Below are 19308 nucleotides of genomic sequence, written 5' to 3'. Positions count from 1 at the left end.
TCTAACATTTAGAGTAAGTTATATCCAAATTTTAAATATGCATTATATCAATACTGTTGACTTTATATGCAAATTTAATAGTTTAATTTTAGTCATGGCAGTTAGGATATTTTGACAAAATTGTTTTAAAGTAATTTTTCCATTTCTAAAGCTTTCTTTCTATCATTTAGAGTAAGTTATATCCAAATTTTAAATATGCATTATATCAATACTGTTGACTTTATATGCAAATTTAATAGTTTACTTTATTTTCAGTTGGAGAAGATGGACAAATTAAAATTTGGTCAAAGACTGGGATGCTTAGATCAACTTTAGCTCAGCAAGGTATGTTTTATAATTGATAATTTTATTTTTGAAAGTTATAAAATATAAATGCCTTAATGTTTTCCTTTAGAATCAATTCAGTATAGTGGTTGAGACTGACTTTGGTTAAATTCAAAGCCTAGACTCTCTTCTTTCTATTTATACTTTTTCCCCTTATTTTCTATGATACCTGGTGGACATGGTAACCATATTGTTCAAGCCAAGAAATACATGAAATACTCATGGGATTTTTCCTTATGTTAGTGAATCTATATAAAGGCAATTATAGGCTAAATATTCTTGTAAAGTAATTCTGAAGCTTTTGGTACATTTTCTGTACTGATTAGGGGTGGGTGTCTAGTTGAGTAAATCATAGTCATAGAAGACATTAAAAGTATCACTTGGGATTGGGGTTGTAGCTCAGTGGCAGAATGCTTGTCTAGCATGGGTGAGGCACTGGGTTCAATCCTCAGCACTATATAAAAATAAACCAATAAGATAAAGGCATTCTGTCTACAACTACAAAAAGCAAAAACAAAAAACAAGAATCACCTTACTTAAAAAGTCCCAATGAATTCATATTATTAGCACCCTTTCTAAATTATGTTGTGCATATAATTTCTATCCTAATAGAGGGGAACAGACATTCTGATGATCTGAAACTTGGTGAACTTCACTATTTTTAAAGGAGCATCTCTTGTTCCTTATTAATGGAAAGGAGAGACAGTAAGTCGATCCAATGGTCATTTCTGTTGGAATTTATAGCACATGTGACTTTTTTTCTATGTAACAAATTGATTTTTCTAATTAGTTTTTTTAAAAAAATTTTGTTTTCTTTTAATATTTTTATAATTGTCAATGGACCTTTATTTTATTTATTTATATGTGGTGCTGAGAATCGAACCCAGGGCCTCACATGTGCTATCACTGAGTCACAACCCCAGCCCCTAATTAGATTTTAAGTAGGACGGTAAAGCAGTTTTACTGGTAACCTGAGAGCAATGTGAGCTGATCTTCAAAGACAGAATGCCAAAACACTTGTAGCTTATTCTTCAGAATTATATGATGAGGTTATAGTATGAAGCATCAATAAATGACTTCCAAAAATTTCCAGATTTCATCTTAAAAATCATGTTTACTCTTAGGATAATGTTAAAATGAGATTCTTTAGGTATCCATTAACTAAATGTTAACAAAGTAACTGGAAGTACTAAGTAGTATTTCTCTTCTGAGATTGCATCTTTGCTACAAATAATTTCCAGGTAGAATATTATCCATGGGTAAAAAATGTAGAGTTCTTAGAAGTAGTCATGAGTGAATTTCAGTTTTAAAAAAGTCAGTTTATTATTACTTTAGTAATGAAGTGATAAAATGTACCTTTAGAGGGCTAGGATTGTAGCTCAGTGGTAGAGCACTTGCCTAGCATGTGTGAGTCACTGGGTTCGATTCTCAGTACCACAAATGAATGAATAAATAAATAAAGGATCATCAACAACTAAAAAAATTTTTAAAAAATCTACCTTTAGGAAATTAATATTTCTTTAATCTTCTAGTGGGCATGACAATTTGCTTTCTTCTTTATTGAATTTTTTTTTCAGTGCTGGGGATTGGATTCAGGGCTTTGTCCGTTGCTAGGTACATGTTCTACCCCTGAGCTGCAACCTCAGCCACTATAGATTTTTCTGCTAAAGCTAATTATATAAATTATGTGGCATTCTTACTTTGTGATGAGTGATTTATGAGCAATGGACAGAATTCTTCTAGAAATCAGCCCCTTACAAGGACTGCAGGAAATTTCAGTAGTGTCAGCTGTTGTTGTCACTGAGACATCCTTTTTTCCTTCCCACTGGTGCTCCACTTTCTTCTCTTCCACAGTGGTGATTGAAGCCAGGGTGCTTTAGCACTGAGTTATACCCCCAGCTCATTTTATTTTTTATCTGGAGACATGGTCACTGGCCTTGACCTTGTTCTCCTTTCTCAGCCTCTTGAGTTGCTGGGATTGTGGGCATGTATCCAGTCTCCTTCCTTCCTTTCTTTCTTCTCATCACTTTTGTTGCCTACAAATGACACAGATCTCTGGAGAAATTTTGAAAGATTATCCCAGTTTCCACCATCAAAGATTTGAATTCTTTCCCAAGATTCTTTCCCTTCATAATCAGAAAAAGCCTCTGATTATTTTTATTATTATTACTCTTTTTGTGGTGCTTGGGATTGAACTCAGGGCCTTATATGCATGGTAGGCAGGCACTTTAGTGATCATGAGCTCATTCCCAACCCCGGTCTTTAAAAAAATTTTTTTTTTAATAAACTTCCTCGGTAAGTTTTGAGGATGATTATAAATCTGAACTACTGAGAGTAAGATGCTAAAAGTGTAAGTCAAAAGGCAAAGCAGGTGGGTATGAGGAACTCCTGCCTCTATTGAAGAGAGAAACTGTAAATTTTGATATAAAAATGAAATAATAGAAACTAAAATTATTGTATATATTAAAATCTATAAATAGTGCTGAAAGCATCCTTGTGGTTTTGTTTCCATGTTTATGGTAATTATGCTTTTTTCTAATGAGTAAAAAGGAGCCCCCCTCCCCAATGCTCCTTTTCTTTCCTTTTGTTTTTGCCGTTTCCTCATTTGATACCCTTGGATCTACCGCTTTAGACTTTCCAAAGTCCAAAATAGAATAATTTCTTTAATGTAAAAATTGTTAGTCATAGAAGTCAGGATAATAGTACTATTTGTTCAGTACTGTAGTTTACCTGGACTAATGGATCTGGAAACCAGCTACTTATTTTACTTATTTACTAAAAACTATTATTTACTAAAAACTACTTATTTTACTCTTAGGGGAAAATGTGTTCAGAGTTTTCAAACTTATAAGTCGGAGACACATGTTCATAAATTAGGGGCTTTCTATAATATTGGAGGTTACAAACAGGGACCTGTGGGATGAATCTATTTTACTGGGCATGGTGGAGACCCAGTATTAAAGTGAGGACATTTTACATACATATTTAAATTTCCTGTTTTTTTTTGTTTGTTTGTTTGTTTTTTGTTTTGGTACCAGGATTGAATTCAGGAGCACTCAATCAATTGAGCCACAGTCTTAGTCCTTTTTATTTTTTATTTTAAGACAGGATCTCACTAAGTTGCTTAGGGCCTTGCTAACTTGCTGAGGCTGACTTTGATCTTGCGATCTTCCTGCTTCAGCTTCCTAATCAGCTGGGATTACAGGTGTGCACTGCTGCACCTGGCTAGATTTCCTGTTTCTTTTGAAAAATGGGCAGTAATATTGGGCTTGCTATCTGACATAAGTACAGTCAGAGTTTAGTAGCAGTTGCTTCAGTTTTATATTTTTAAGGTTTTCTACTTATTTTTCTATACTCCTACCTACTTCATTCATTTGCATTACATGATAGAACACAACATAACTATCTGAATGCTTTGAGTTTGCAACTCTGACTTTCAATAACATTGATTTAAAATTTTATTTTTAGTGTATAGCATTGTATTTTTGTCTTAATTTGTTTAATAGATAACACATAAACATTGTTTTGTTTTGTTTTTTTTTTTAGAGAGAGAGAGAGAGAGAGAGAGAGAATTTTTAATATTTATTTTTTAGTTCTCGGCGGACACAACATCTTTGTTGGTATGTGGTGCTGAGGATCGAACCCGGGCCGCACGCATGCCAGGCGAGCGTGCTACCCCTTGAGCCACATCCCCAGCCCTGTTTTGTTTTTTTTGTGTGTGTGTCAGGGTCTTGCTCTGTTGGCTAGGCTGGGCTGAAGTTTCCCATCCTCTCACTTCAGTCTTCTGAGTAGCTGGGATTATGTGCTTAGTTTTTGTAGTGTTATTTTATATCTTTTTTATCCTTTTAAATATTACCCATGTCTCTCATATTGCCCCTGTCTTCTAGATATCCAGATCATATTTCTATAGGCAACTAGTGTTACCAATTGGTTTGTTTGATTTAGGTACTAGGGATTGAACCCAATGCCTCATACATGCTAGGCAAACACTCTACCACTGAGCTTTTCCTTGCCCACCAGTTTTTTGTGTAGCAAATATGCATTTATATATTTTTCTTTTATAAACAACTGGTTGCATACTATTATGGTATACTTGTTTTTTGTCTTTTTTTTTTTTTTTTTTTGCTGGAATCATGACCTATCTTGGAGATAGTTTCATTTCATCATACATAAAAATCTCTCTCAAATTATTTTCTAAAGCAGATGTACCATTTTACATATCCAACCACAATAATTGAAGGTTCCAGTTTCTCCATATCCTTGTCAATGCCTGCTATCATGTTTCTTTTCTTTCTTTTCTCTTTATTTTTTTGAGGGGGGAGTACCAGGGATGGAACTCAGGGGCCCTTGACCATTGAGCCACATGCCCAGCCCTATTTTATATTTTTATTTAGAGACAGGGTCTCACTGAGTTGCTTAGCACCTTGCTTTTGCTGAGGCTGGCTTTGAACTCATGATCCTCTTTTCTCAGCCTCCCAAGCTTCTGGGATTATAGGCATGGTGCTGGGCCTTTGTTTTTTTTTTTTTTTTTTTTTTTTTGTGTGTGTGTGTGTGATTGAAAAAAGGGCCTCCTGTATGCTAAGCATGTACTCTACCAATTTATCTTTTCAATTATAATCTAGTGGGTGTGGATTTATGCAAATCAATGTAGTTTTGATTTGCATTTCCCTGATGACTAGTGAGATTGAGCATCTTTTTATTTGCTTATTAGCCTTTTTGTATATTTTTTTTTGGGGGGGGAATACCCAGTCAAACCCTTTCCCATTTGAAAAATTGGATTTCTTAGCCAAGCACAGTGCTGCTAGAAAGATGGAGACGAGTGAATCACTTGAATCCAGGAGTTCATGAACAGTTTGGACAATATACTAAAACACTATGTCTTAAAAAAATTATTATTATTGTATCATGTAATAAATAGTATTTTTCCTCAAATTCCAAAGAGCTATAATTTTTTTAGCATTAAATGACTTTGAAAGAGTTCATCTTTTTTTGTCCTATTTTTTATCTTACTGTTCTCACTTAAGGTTTATATTAGTTATGATTTAAATAAAATAAAATTAGATTGACTTTCCTATTTTAGTTAACATGGTATTTCAACAGTAATTTGATTTATATTAATTATGATATTAGTAAGAAAAATTGAATTAGATTACTTTTCTATTTTAGTTAACCTGTTAGTATTTCACTAGTAATCTGATGTCTTTTTTTGCATTAAAATAATAGAGCTATGCATTTAATTTTTGAGTTTTTAATCATTGCTGCCACCTCTACTTTTCTTAATAAGGTAGGCTTTTTTCATTTCACCTCTGGAAAAATCATTAGAGAAGTAGTTGTAACATCACTAATCCAGAAGGAAAAATCCCTGATTGATTATTTATTTACTTACTTGCATTGCTGGGGTCAAACCCAGGGCCTACCTTGGCTCTCTGTCACTGAGCTATATCCTCAGTTCCCTGATTATTTATAAAGTCTTCCATAGAAACTGCAGATTTGGAGTGATTGTGAATCTGAGCTACTGAGAGTTAGAGGTAGTAGATGTTAAAGGCTCAAGTAGGAAGATAAGGCGGGTGAAGTAGGGACTCTTTTCTAGTGAATAGAGAAACTGCATTTTTTGTTGTTGTTGTTTTTGACATTTTGCACAGCATTTTTTTTGTGTGCCATTATAGTCTTTTTGTTGTTTTTTAAAAAGTTGATTTATTGGTGCATTTAATATAAAGAATAGTGGGTTTCATTGGGATATATTTGTACATGCATACAACATAATTTGGTCAAAATTAATCCCTATTTTTCACCTCTTACTCTCCCCTCCTCCCTTCTCTTCTTCCTCTTCTTCTGCCCTATTGTCTCTCCTACTTTCATTATATCCCTTTTTTTCTTTCTTTCCTGCTGTCTTCCACATATGAGAAAAAACTTTTGATACAGAAATACAAAATAACAAATTATTGTGAAACTTGGAATTCCATAAACATTGTTGAAGATACTTATGATTTTTGTCTTCATGTCTATGTTAATTATGCTTCTTTCTTGATGAATAGAAATTAATTCCTGCCTTCATTTTTTGATTATTGGGGCTGGACATTCACCTAGAAAACAATCATAGTAATAACCTTGTTCTTTAATACAGAAAGCTTATTAATCCCATTTTTTTGGGGAAAATTTGACTTATAAAAATATTATTACTGGTATGTATGAAAAGTTATTGCTTTTTATTAGAGAAAAAATAAATACATAGGTTAAGAATAATTGCTATTAGATCAGTGTGATACACTCTATATTTTAATTATGAATTCAAATTGGGATAAAGCAGTACTATAAACCAATAAGACATTTCCTCCTATTTTCAAATGAAGGAATGGGATAATGAAACAAGGAACTTATGTATAATAAATCTAATAAAGTGATGAAATATAAATAACTATAACATAAGGTAGAGCATGCTCATTGCTATGTATTGCCATTGGAGATCAGGGAGGCAGATATAATGCTTTATATGGAGAGAAGGTCCTTGAAAGGTTTTCTAGCAAATATTGCAGCATCTTTTTTTACTGGACTCTGAAGGATGAAGAAATGGGTTTGTTGGTATTGGAATAGAATTATGAAGGAAGCTAGCGTGACTAGAAGCATAGAGACAGAAGAGCAAGAGGCACAGAAGTTAGGTAAATGGGAGTAGATCTTTAGGGCTAGGGTATAGGCTATCTGAGGATAATACTAGAGTGTAGTACTGTCAGAGGGGCCAGGATTCCAACAGCCGTAGGGTTTTGGAGTTTATTCTGTAAGAATACAAAACCTTAAAAAAATATAAGTAGGAGACAGTGACTTACGAATATTACCTCAGCAGTTATGTGTAGGGTAAATAAGAGGACGTGGAGTATTAAATGGAGGTGGCTAGTAAGGATGTTTCTGAAAGGTCCTGTGCTAGTGCTATTTAAAGTTTGAAGGTAATGGCAATAATAATTGAAAAAAGTGAACAGTTCTGAGGGGCTGAAAGGGATTAATATCTTGTAAGCAGTAAAGAGTTAAGAAAGAGGAAAAAAATTAGGGAATATGTGTGGAGGGATGTAGGGTTTTTTTTTTTTTTTTGTACTGGATATTGAACTCAGGGACACTCTATTACTGAGCCACATTCCCAGCCCTATTTTGTATTTCATTTAGAGATAGGGTCTCACTGAGTTGCTTCCCGCCTCACTTTTGCTGAGGCTGGCTTTAAACTTGTGATCCTCCTGTCTCAGCCTCCTGAGCCAATGGGACTACAGGCTTGCGCTGCTGTGCCTGGCCAAGGGATAATAGTTTTTGAATATTGTAGAATTTGAAATTCTAGTATGGAGATGCCTTTGGACAAGTGGAAATGTGTTAATAGCTCAAAAGTGAAGGCTAAAATATTAACTTGGAAGTCAGTTATGCAAAGGTGAAGGAAGAAAAATGATGCTATAGAGGAAATTGAGACTCCTAAGGGAGAGATGACTGAGGATAGAAACTAAATAAATAAATGCTTTTATTTAAGCTTTTTCTTATACTGACCCAGTGACATACATAACCAAAAAGTTGCTGTTTTTGAAATAACTCCCATTTGATATGGTTAGTACGTATTCCCTGATATAGAAGGAAAGCAAAATAATTCTTGGCTTTTAAATTCTTAATGAGCTTGCTAAAAAAACTGAGTACCTGCTAACATGAAGAAGAGCATAATAAACTCTAATGGTTGCTTATTGCATTTTGAAGTCATTTCTAGTAGTAGCAGTAAACAGTACATATTTAGTGCTAGACTTTATTCTAAGTACTGTACTTAAATTCACTCATTCCAGACCTACATTACATTCAAGGCAAAGATAGCTAATGCTTCATTATAATAGTGAACAGTTTGTTTCAAATACTTTCTTAAAAACATACAAAAACAACTGTTAGGGGATACTTTTATAGTGTGAATGTGAAAAACATGTTTCACCAGGTACTTCCTTAAAACAACTGAAATACATTTTTGTCTCCTCTTCTGTGGTTTAAAATGCCTTCAACAGGTTGAAAGAATTTAGATAATTTGTTTCACAGAGAGATAAGGGCCTGACATTTAACACAACCCCAGGTGCATGTGGTTTCTTAAAAAATGTCAAAAAGGTCACATGGTTTTAGTGTACAAAGTCAGAAAAACAAGATATTTTTGAGTGTCTCAACTGAAATGAAGCATAAATAAAAATTCCCATTATAAAAAGTAAGAAATTATTTAAGTATTATACAATTATTTTCTTGATTTTTGCCCATTTTTGTTAATAATGAAGGCAATAACGTCTTTTTAAATAATTTGCTAAACTCTTTGTTTTAAAGTAATTCAATCTGGAGCCTTAATTTATTATTTCCATACTGATTTTGCATTGTGAAATACAGCACTAGGAATAATTCATGCTTTAATAGGTATGGTTGTACCAATATTTAAAATGTTATGGATTTGTTCCAACTTTTAATGGAATTTCATAATAGAAATTGTTCTTTTCTTTGTGAAGCTAATTAATCACTTTGAATACTGATCTTCATTAGAACTAACCAAATTGAAATTTATATAACTATGTTCATCTCCTTTTTACATTTATAGTAATATAGTAATTTACATATATAGTAATATACTTAATTTCACACTTAATATTTTATTTAAATGTAAGAAATGAATATAATGAAGACGTCTCTTAGTTCTTGATATTGTATGCTTTTTGAAGTTTTAGTGGTTAAGAGTTGAACTAATGAGACTTAGTTGTTGATATTATTTACTGCTGCTTATACAGAACTTCATATTTGTTTCTATTGCTTTTATTTTGATGGAAGGAATGTGGTTATAACAAATGAATGTGTTATAACAAAGGAATTATTTTACTTTTCCTCTATAAGCTATTTTGGTTTTATATCATAAATGATACTTGTTACTTTAAAATTATTGTTTAACAATTATTATTTAAGCAGGAAATAAATTTTCTCCTTGTTCCAACAGGGCAGATAAGTATTCTGAAGAAAGGTTTATAAACAAGAAAATGGTGACCCAGCTGATTTAATGGGGCTACAAATAAATGTTAAGACTGGAAGGATGAAAGCATCCCTAGCTCCTCATCCTGTACCCCAGCTGTGCCTTTTACCATAACTGTGGGCCTAAGGTTGCATCCTGTATAACTCAATGGGAGTTGTATTTACTGAATTATTTCCTTGAGGTAGATGTTTGTCATAGTTTAGTATACACCCTCAGGAAAGTATAATTTTACTTAATGAATTCAATGAAGATTTGATAGCCTGTAAACTAAAATATATTAATTTATTGTTTTGCACAAAAGCTATATCTATAATAATGGAAGTAAAGAAGGAACCTACAATTCTATCATCTTGATATAAGTATCTTCCCATTCTAATCCCTTCTAGTCTTTACCAAGAACCACATTTGAAACATCTGAAATTTTTCCTTACATTTTCTGGATTTTTTTTTTTTTTTTAAATAAGTTAAATCCCTTATTTGGAGATTTGCTTTGAAGCTCAGGTCAGCTCCTGACTACTCCTGGAGAATATTTGCTGAGAATATACTTACCAAGTATAGGTCAGGCCCCAAATAGCTATAGTTAGGCTTTCTTACCAAGAATTCCAGCAGACTATGTTTTTAGTACATAGCCAAGGTCATAAACACCCTGATTCAGGATATATTCCCAAGGTCATAAACATTTGCTAGTGAGCATGAGCTCACTTATGTAACATGTTGGCAGTGTGCTTTCTTTGTTTGGCCTGCATATAAAAAGGCCTATGGAAGGATTAGGGGGTGGGGCTAGAAGCTGAGAGCTGCTGCTACTTCTGAATAAAGCCTTTTCTACTATCCCAACCTTGCCTCACATCTTCTTTTATCTGTTGGGGTCCTGAATTTGTTTTCCAGGGTCTTAGCCTCAGCCAGAGTATGGAAGATAGAGGAGTACCTTCTGAGGCTGGGAAGAGTTTCTATGGGTTCCTTTGAAATACAACAATCTTATAGGTAGGAAGGGTAGGTTGCATCAGGGAGAGACGATTTCCATTCATTAGACTACTGCTGAATCAGTAGTCTAGAGAATTCTATTGCCTATTATACTATAAGGCAATATATATCATTGACTAACATAAACCCTTTTTAACTTTAAGTTCAAACTGTGGAAGCCATGCTTCAGGGTTTGTTTTGTTTTGTTTTATACTGGGTCTAAACTTGACCACTGGTACTTGCTCACAAATGAATTATATCCTGATCAGAAAGAAAATGGCACAAAAGAAGTAAGATAACACTTTGACAAAAGAAGAGTATGTGTTTTATTGAAATTTATTCCACATTGATTATAGCTGGGTGAGGCAAGTGAAATACAGAATATTTATTATCATATAACAAATGCTTTCAATAGGTATGTATTCATATCTGTTCAAAGCAAAACTATACTCACATGAAGCATAATCTTTTGGAAGGTAATTAAGAATGTAATCAAGTTAAGAAATACTATTCTTAAATGTAATTGAGATAAAAAATATAATCTTTAAATTACTACCAAAAATTAAAACAATATCAAATTTAATATATGGTAGGTAAATCAAACTTGTGCTTTTCCCCTGGAAATGAGTCAACTTTATCTTAGTTATAGCATATATGACCCTTTCTTAGCCTTGCTTTCAGGCTAAAGCCATACATGAGAGATAACAAAACTTTTTCTAGTCTGATATTTAATTTGCCATTTAAGATCTTATAGGTAGGAAGGGTAGGTTGCATTAGGGCGAGACAATTTCGCTGAATCAGTAGTCTAGAGAATTCTATTGCCTATTATACTATAAGGAATGGGAATTAACTCAGGTTTGAGAATTTTTAATCTATAAGGTAAGTAAACCAATATATTTTTACATGGACAATTTATTCACCTATGTTTAAATAAGTTTAAACATTAGTGGCTGTTGAAGGGAAATGATAAATCATGACTTTTCTAATATGTGTTGATACCTTTAAAAATGAAGTATATTTTATATATTTTGATAGTGTACTATCTGAAATTTCTGAGAACTCCATATTTTCTCAGCAAGATCTAAATTAGTTAAAAATATAGTATGTTGGATGAATGAATAAAGAAAATGTCATGGAGTTTTATTCAGCCATAGGAAAAATGTCATTTGCAGGAAAATGGATGAACTAGAGACCATTATGTTGAACTAAATAAATCAAACTCAGAAGTTTAATGGTTGTATGTTTTCTCTCATATGTGGAAACTAGAGAGGAAAAAGGAAAAGAAAGGAGAGGGGGGGGGTGGATTTCATGAAAATCAAAAGGTGATCAGTAGAGAAAAGAGAAGTGGGAAGTGAGGAGGTAGGGGAAAGTGCTAAGGAATGATATTGGCCAAATTATAATGTTATATTATGTATCATGTGCATGTATGAATATGTAACAACAAATTCCATCAGTATGTACAAATATAATGTACTAATAAAAAGGTTGGAAAAGAAAAAATTTTAGTATATCATTTATAAACAATAGAGTTTTATTCAGCCATAAGGAAGAATGAAAATTTTCTGATTGGATGGAAATGGAGAACTTCATGCTAAGTGAAATGGGCCAAACTCAGAAAGTCAAGTGTTGAATGTTTTCTTCCTATGTAGAAGATAGAAAGAAAAAAATAAAATAAAAAAAGTGGATCTTACAAAATTAGAAGATCAAAAGAGTAGAGGAAGGGCTCCAGAGGGGAGGAAATGGGGAAGCACTGAAGAAAGAAATCTTCCAAATTATCCTATATCCTTGCATGAATATACCTTAACAAATACTGCTTATACAAATAATTATAATGTACTAACTAAAGTAGTGATAAGAATAATGGAAGGGACTTTGAATAGAATATTGTAAGTGGATGGAGGGGAGGGAAAACGGAAGTAAAAGGAGCTGGGGGATGAAATTGATCAAATTATATGCATATGAATATGGCATAATGAATCTCACTATTATTTAAAATTATAGTACACCAATAAAAATGAATTTAAAAAAACAAAAAACAACATGTCAGTGGCTTACAATAGATTTTTAATGGTCAGTATTAACTTAGTCTGTATTTTAATATCAGGCTATTCTCTAGTTTGAAAGGACCATTAAGTAGGAAAAGATGAAATAACATACCAGATTGCTTTATTGATTCTCTTAATAGTCTCCCTTTTTATAAGACATAATAGTGAAAGTTTTTCAGTCATTTTTGTTTCTTCTTTTTTACAGGAACACCAGTATATTCAGTAGCATGGGGCCCTGATTCAGAAAAGGTTCTTTATACAGCAGGCAAACAGCTGATCATTAAACCTCTTCAACCAAATGCTAAAATTTTACAGGTACTTCTTAGGCATTTTAAAATTAACATCAGGATCTGCCTATCTGCTAAGGTAGAGGGTGCTTTCTTCTGGGTGGTCTTTTTAGTCTAAAGGATTTAAGAGTGTGGTCTTATCAGTCTTAATAATAGAATAGGAATATCTGTTTATGTTTCTGGCAAAGTTCATTTCCCCCTTATTCCAACTTACATTATACCAGTATATCATAAAAATGTTTTGAGCTATTGAATTGTAAGATTTGGCACTACTGGGTTATGTTTAAGTTTAGCAGTCAACCTCAAATATATAGAGTTGACACAAAATAAAACAAAATCATGAAACTTTAAGAGCTTGCTTAGACTTTGTTTTTTATCTTCATCATCTGTTAAAATACTTGAACTGTTTCCTATAGCCTAGCATTCTTAGTATTTTCAGAGTGGAGGAGTTGTCAATATAATATTTAGAACAAATAATGTATATATAACTTTTCAAATAACATAGAGAACATTTATCTTAAGGATAAGTGTTGAGCTCACATTTTCTTTTGTACTGTTCAGAAAGAAGACTTTTAGTTAGGAGCTGAATCTTAAAGGAGAAGAGGGAAGGTTGTTCTAAGCCCAGGAAGCAGAAAATGTTCAGAAATATGAGATAAAGGGGCAAGTAGAGAACCACATAAAAGCAAGCAAAAAAAAAAAAAAAAAAAAAAGGGCCATCGAGACAGGTCAAGGTCAGATAAATGAATGGAAAACTTATAAGCCTTTATCAAGATGTTGTTATTTGATTCCAGTGTTAAAAGGAAGAATGAAGCTGGGCATGGTGGCACACACCTGTAATCCCAGTGCTTGGGGAAGTTGAGGCAGGAGGATTGCAAGTTCAAACTCTATGTCTCAAAAATAAAAAGGGCTGGGGTTGTGACTCTGATTCAGTAGTTAAGTGCCTCAGAATTCAATCCCTCAAAAAAGAAAAGAGAATAATTTTCTTCATATGTTGATAATGACACATCATAATTTCGTAATAAGAACATAAGCTTTCTAGTCAGTCACCTGAGTTCACATCTTCCCTTACCTTAGGTAAGTTATGAAATATCCTTGGGCATCAGCTTTTTGGTATCTTAGTTGGTGATGCCAATACCTACTTATTTGGATTATTGTGATGATTAAATGAGTTAAATTATAAAGTTCATAGGACAGTGCCTGGCATATAGTAAGTATTCAATATAGAGTAATTATAGCTAGACAAAATGGCATATGCCTGTAATCCCAGCTGCTCAGCAATCTGATGCAGGAGAATAGCAACTTCAAGGCCAGCCAGGGCAATGTAGCAAGACCCTCAAAATAAAGTTCAAAAAAAGGGCTCAGCATGTAACTAAGTGGTAAGGGCGTGTGTTCAATTTCAGTACTGCCAAAAAAAGAGAGTAGTTTTAATATATGCTATTATGTTATTTATGAGTTAATATACCATCTCTACCTTTTAATCAACTAGGGAGGTCAGAAAAAAAATGATGTAGAATGACTAGTTCCTGGGCAAGGAATTTGGTGATGGAGATTGACAGATTATAGTGGGTATAAAAGTGTTTTAAGAAGCATTAGATTCAATAGTTAAGGTAGATTTCAGGGAGTAAGGAGAGAAAATAAATTTTTCTTATAGTCAACAGCATTTACATTTTTACTGCATGTAGAGCACTGAACTGTGGGAAAAAAACACGCAATAGGAGATATAAGTCCTTATGCAACTAAGGTAAGGAATTTGAGCAAAGAGAAGAATCTGAGAAAAGAGGACTAGTCAAAGTCCTTTCATACCAATTACTTACACTCTGAAAATCTGCTATGAAATTATACAATAAAAACAAACAAGTTGAATCTTTTAGTTTATACCTTAAACTTTTAGTTTCTGGTTATGTGAATTTAGATATTTGCAGTTAGGCTATATAAATGAAACTGCTTATGTCTGGAATTGCTTCTTTCACCATTGATCTGTTTGAATGTAGTTTAGGGATTTGGTAGAACCTTTGAGCTAGAAGGTGATGGAGAGAAGGAAAAGTATTCATTATCAAAATTCAGCTATAGTAAAAAAAGGAGTTAAAATATAAGTAGCAAGTTAATGCAAATTCCTTTTGGGAAACTAAACCTGCAGCAATTTCCTTGAGCATAAACACATTTGAATTTAGATTGTATGTAAAAGGAAATGCTTTATTAATTCTTGTTTGTGGAATGCAGTTTAAAAGACCTTCTAGACACATCTAGAACTTGTTTACTTTTAAATATTTATTTTCTAGTTGTAGGTGAACACAATACCTTTATTTTACTTTTATGTGTTTATGATGTAACACAGTGCCTCACACATGCATGATGCTCTGGGTTCAATCCCTAATATCACACACACAGATAAAAAATAGTTGTCCTAAATTTATTTAGAAAGAAAGGAAAAAAGAGAGAGAGAAAGAAAGGGAGCATAGTTCCTAGCTTTAAGGTGTTTGGTGTTCAAAGGGATTTAATAAAATGCCCAATAAGTTGAGAAATCACTGAAAGTTTTCTGTGAATTATATGTAATATATAAATGTCTACGTAACATATAAGCTAGTACCTGAAATTTTATAAAGAAAATTTAATTCATGTTTTGTTCATAGTTTTTTTTTTTTTTACCTTTTTAAAAGAGGTATAATTCACTTACCCTCAAATTTATCCATTCAAGTATTCAGTAAAATAGTTGTTCATGAATTCTGAATGTGTAAAAATTTATTTTGTAACTTTGAAAAGAATCTCTTGAGATCATCTATGTGTGTGTGTATATCTGTATGTCTCTGTATTGTTTTCATTTATTTCAGGATATTGGATTGATTCTCACAGTTAATTGTGAGAACTAGTGCATTAAAACATGCATTACCAAAACATTTGTTTTTAAAAATGTGTAATTTTGCAATTCTGAATAAAGCAAGCTATAAATTATTGCTTATCTTTGAGATTGTTTGATTGTAATTTAATATTTTCTTCTGTTAATGACAAAAATTGTAAAGGATCTAAAGAGAAACCCCTTAAAATCTAATATGAATTTAAATGGCTCAGACATTTGAAATATACCCTGAAATCTTCAAGGAAAGTTAATTCTTTTTACTTATATTATTCTGCCTATGTTAGCACTTAATGACATGTGTAATAATAACTAAATGGAGACATGAATTACATTTAAGACCAAGGTTTCCATGTTTGCTTTCTAGTTTGCCAATTTCTGGGTGACTTATACATATCCATGTGTATGTATTCTATGTATATTCTCTCTCTCTCTCTCTATCTATCTATCTATATATATATATATATAGAGAGAGAATATACATGTATATATATGTATATATATGTACACACAATATTTTTATGTGTGAAAGACTTTTTTAATTATATCGTAAATGCAACAGAAGATTCTAAGTAGTCTAATTATGAACCAAAGTTGAAGGTAAAGAGAAAGAAACTTATGGGAGTATACAGAAGAGAATGAAGAGGGTACTAAAGAAGATGTTTATGAAAAAGAAAGACAACAAGAAGAACAAAAAAAAAATAGAGTTTTTTTTTGTTTCCCAAAACAGGGGGAAAAAAAAAAAAGAAAAAGGGAATTAGTAAACAAGCATAAAGCAGTTTCAATAGTGGGATCAAATATACAAAGAAGATAACAAGATTTAGATACGCCTGATATTTTGGAGTATATATTTTTATTCCAGTGTTATCACACAAATATAAAAAGTTGAGCAGCAAGTGATTTTCCATCTTGAGTCTAGGCAACTGAGCAAATTCATGGGGATGAAAGCCATAAAGTCGATGTCATGGTGCTAGGTGCTTTCACTGATATAAGTTAGAAATCAAACAGTAAGATAAGAATTCTGGAGAAGATGGTAAAAGAATCATGAGAAAGAGGAAAAGAGCTGGGTATGACAGTGTGTCCCTATAGTTCCAGCTACATAGGGGGCTTAGGCAGGAGGATCACTTGAGCCCAGGAGTTCAAAGCTAGCATAGGCAATATAGTGAGAAAAAGAAAAGAGGTAAAGTTTCTTTTCTTATAAAAATAGACATCACTTTTAAAGTTATAATTAATGTCTTATTTTTTGCCCCCATAGTGGAAAGCTCATGATGGCATTATTTTAAAAGTTGATTGGAACTCAGTCAATGATCTTATTTTATCTGCTGGTGAAGATTGTAAATATAAGGTATGTAATGTTTAGGCTTGTCATCTGGTTGAGAGAATCAAATTTAGGCAAAAAGTATTTAGCATTTAAGAATATTATTTTATTCTTTTACATTAGGTATTACTTGTTTTAAAAAATATTTTGGGGCTGGGATTGTAGCTCAGTGGTAGAGTGCTGGTCTAGCACTTGCGAGGCCCTGGGTTCGATCCTCAGCACCATATAAAAACAAATAAATAAAATAAAGATGTTGTGTCCAGTTATAATTAAAAATTAAATATTAAAAAAATTAAAATATATATTTTTTAGTTGTTCATAGACCTTTATTTTATTTACTTATTTATATTTGGTGCTGAGAATTGAACCCAGTGCCTCACACATGCTACGCAAGCACTCTACCACTGAGCTTCAATTCCAGTCCCATATTAGGTATTACTTTTAACTCTAACAATTTAGCAAATTATTTTCTAAATTTAAAAGGTATTTTAAAGTTCTACTGTAATAACTGTCTCATTGGCCTATAGAATTTGATTTAATAAGTAGCAACATCAATATAACCCTTATTTTTATTTTAGTTTAAATCAGCTCATTTAAATTTTTAGAAACAAACCCTGTTGGTTTACTGAACATTAATCAGTTTCAGAACAAAATTATTTATGGGGAAGAATAAGACTTATTTTCCCCTTATTTGTGGTGCTGAGGATTAAATCCAGGTCAAGGAAGCACTCTACTACTGATGTGTATCCCCAAAATAAGATTAAAGTAACTTACAGGAACTTTAATTGAAATAAATTCTTTTAGAGAAATTTTGTAAACTCAAACAAAATACTAGACATCTCAAAATGTTACTATTAAATTTAAAGAACTTAGAATGTGGAGGTTTTTTTTTTTAACATATCGAAAACATTTTTTTGTTTTGACATACAGACATGGAGTGGAACTTATTCTAATTAGGATCCCATTTTTGCAGTTGTACATGTTCTGGAGTTTTATTGGTCATGTATTCATATATGAATATAGGATAGGTATGTCTAATTCATTCTACTGTCTTTACTGTTTTTATCCTTCCTTCCTTCCTATCATTCCCTTTTGTGTAATCCAGTGAACTTCTGTTCTTCTCTTCCCATCCTTATTATATGTTAGCATCCACATATCAGAGAGAACATTCAGGCTTTGGTTTGTAGGGACTGGCTTATTTCACTTAGCATGATAGTCTCCAGTTCCATCCATTTGCCAGCAAATGCCATTATTTCATTCTTTATGGCTGAATAATATTCCATTGTGTATATATACCACATTTTAAAATCCATTTATTTGTTGAAGGGCACCTAGGTTGGTTCCATAGCTTAGCTATTGTGATTTGAGTTGCTACAAACATTGATGTGGCTGCATCACTGTAGTATGCTCATTTTAAGTCGTTGGGTATAAACCAAGGAGAGGAATAACTGGGTCAAATGGTGGTTCCATTGCAAGTTTTCTAAGGAATCTCCATACTGCTTTCCAGAGTAGTTGCACCAATTTGCAGTCCCACCAGCAGTGTATGACTGTACCTTTCCCACATATCCTTGTCAGCATTTATTATTGCTTGTATTCTTGATAATTGCCATTCTGAGTGGAGTGAAATGGAATCTCAGTGTATTTTTTTCTTTTTTTTGGTACCGTGTATTGAACTCAGGGGTACTTGACCACTAAGCCACATCCCCAGTCCTATTTTGTATTTTATTTAGAGACAGGGTCTTACTGAGTTGCTTAGTGCCTCGTTTTTGCTGAGGCTGGCTTTGAACTCATGATCCTCCTTCTTAGCCTTCCTAGCCTCTGGGATTATAGGCGTGCACCACCATGCCTGGCTAAGTGTAGTTTTAATTTGTGTTTCTCTAATTGCTAGAGATGGTGAACATTTTTTCATATTTTTTTTGACCATTTGTATTTCTTCTTCTGTGAAGTGTCTGGGCACTTCCTTAGCCCATCTGTTGATTGGGTTATTTGTTTTTTTGGTGTTAAGTTTTTGGAGTTCTTTATATATCCTGGAAATTAATGCAAAAATGGTCTCCCATTTTGTAGGTTCTCTCTTTCGTTCTTGATTGTTTCCTTCGCTGCGAAGAAGCTTTTTAGTTTGATACCATCCCATTTATTGATTTAAAAAAAAATTGTTCTAATTAGCTATACATGTCAGTAGAATGCATTTTGACACATCATACATAAATGGAATATAACTTTTCTTTCTTCTAGTTGTACATGATGGGGAATCATACCATTTGTGTAATCATATATGCACTAGGGTAATAATATCTGATTCATTCTACTATCTTTTCTACCCCCGTATCGCCTTCCCTCTCTTCACCCCCCTGTCTAACCCCAAATACTTCTATTCTTCCCTAGCTCCTACTCCCTTATTATGAATTAGCATCTGCCTATCAGAGAAAACATTAGGCCTTTGGTTTTGTGGGATTGGCTTATTGGGCTTAGCATCATATTCTCTAGCTTCATCCATTTACCTGCAAATGCCATAATTTCAT

At 32.9% G+C, this 19308-nt stretch overlaps 1 protein-coding gene across 1 annotated transcript in view; it reads left to right on the top strand.

The window, feature by feature from the left end:
- Ift80 (intraflagellar transport 80) overlaps positions 1 to 19308 on the top strand; it is a 130920-nt gene that overhangs the window by 33097 nt on the left and 78515 nt on the right. Inside the window, exons 5-7 of the mRNA XM_077793983.1 lie at positions 256 to 324; positions 12539 to 12648; positions 16727 to 16816. Coding sequence (XP_077650109.1) covers positions 256 to 324; positions 12539 to 12648; positions 16727 to 16816 — 269 coding nt within the window. The remainder of the gene's footprint in view (positions 1 to 255; positions 325 to 12538; positions 12649 to 16726; positions 16817 to 19308) is intronic.

The sequence above is a fragment of the Urocitellus parryii genome, chromosome 2 (assembly GCF_045843805.1).
Source record: "Urocitellus parryii isolate mUroPar1 chromosome 2, mUroPar1.hap1, whole genome shotgun sequence".
Classification (NCBI taxonomy): Eukaryota; Metazoa; Chordata; class Mammalia; order Rodentia; family Sciuridae; genus Urocitellus; species Urocitellus parryii.
The sequence above is the reverse complement of the archived record's forward strand: the minus strand, read 5'-3'. Positions and strand labels throughout refer to the sequence as shown.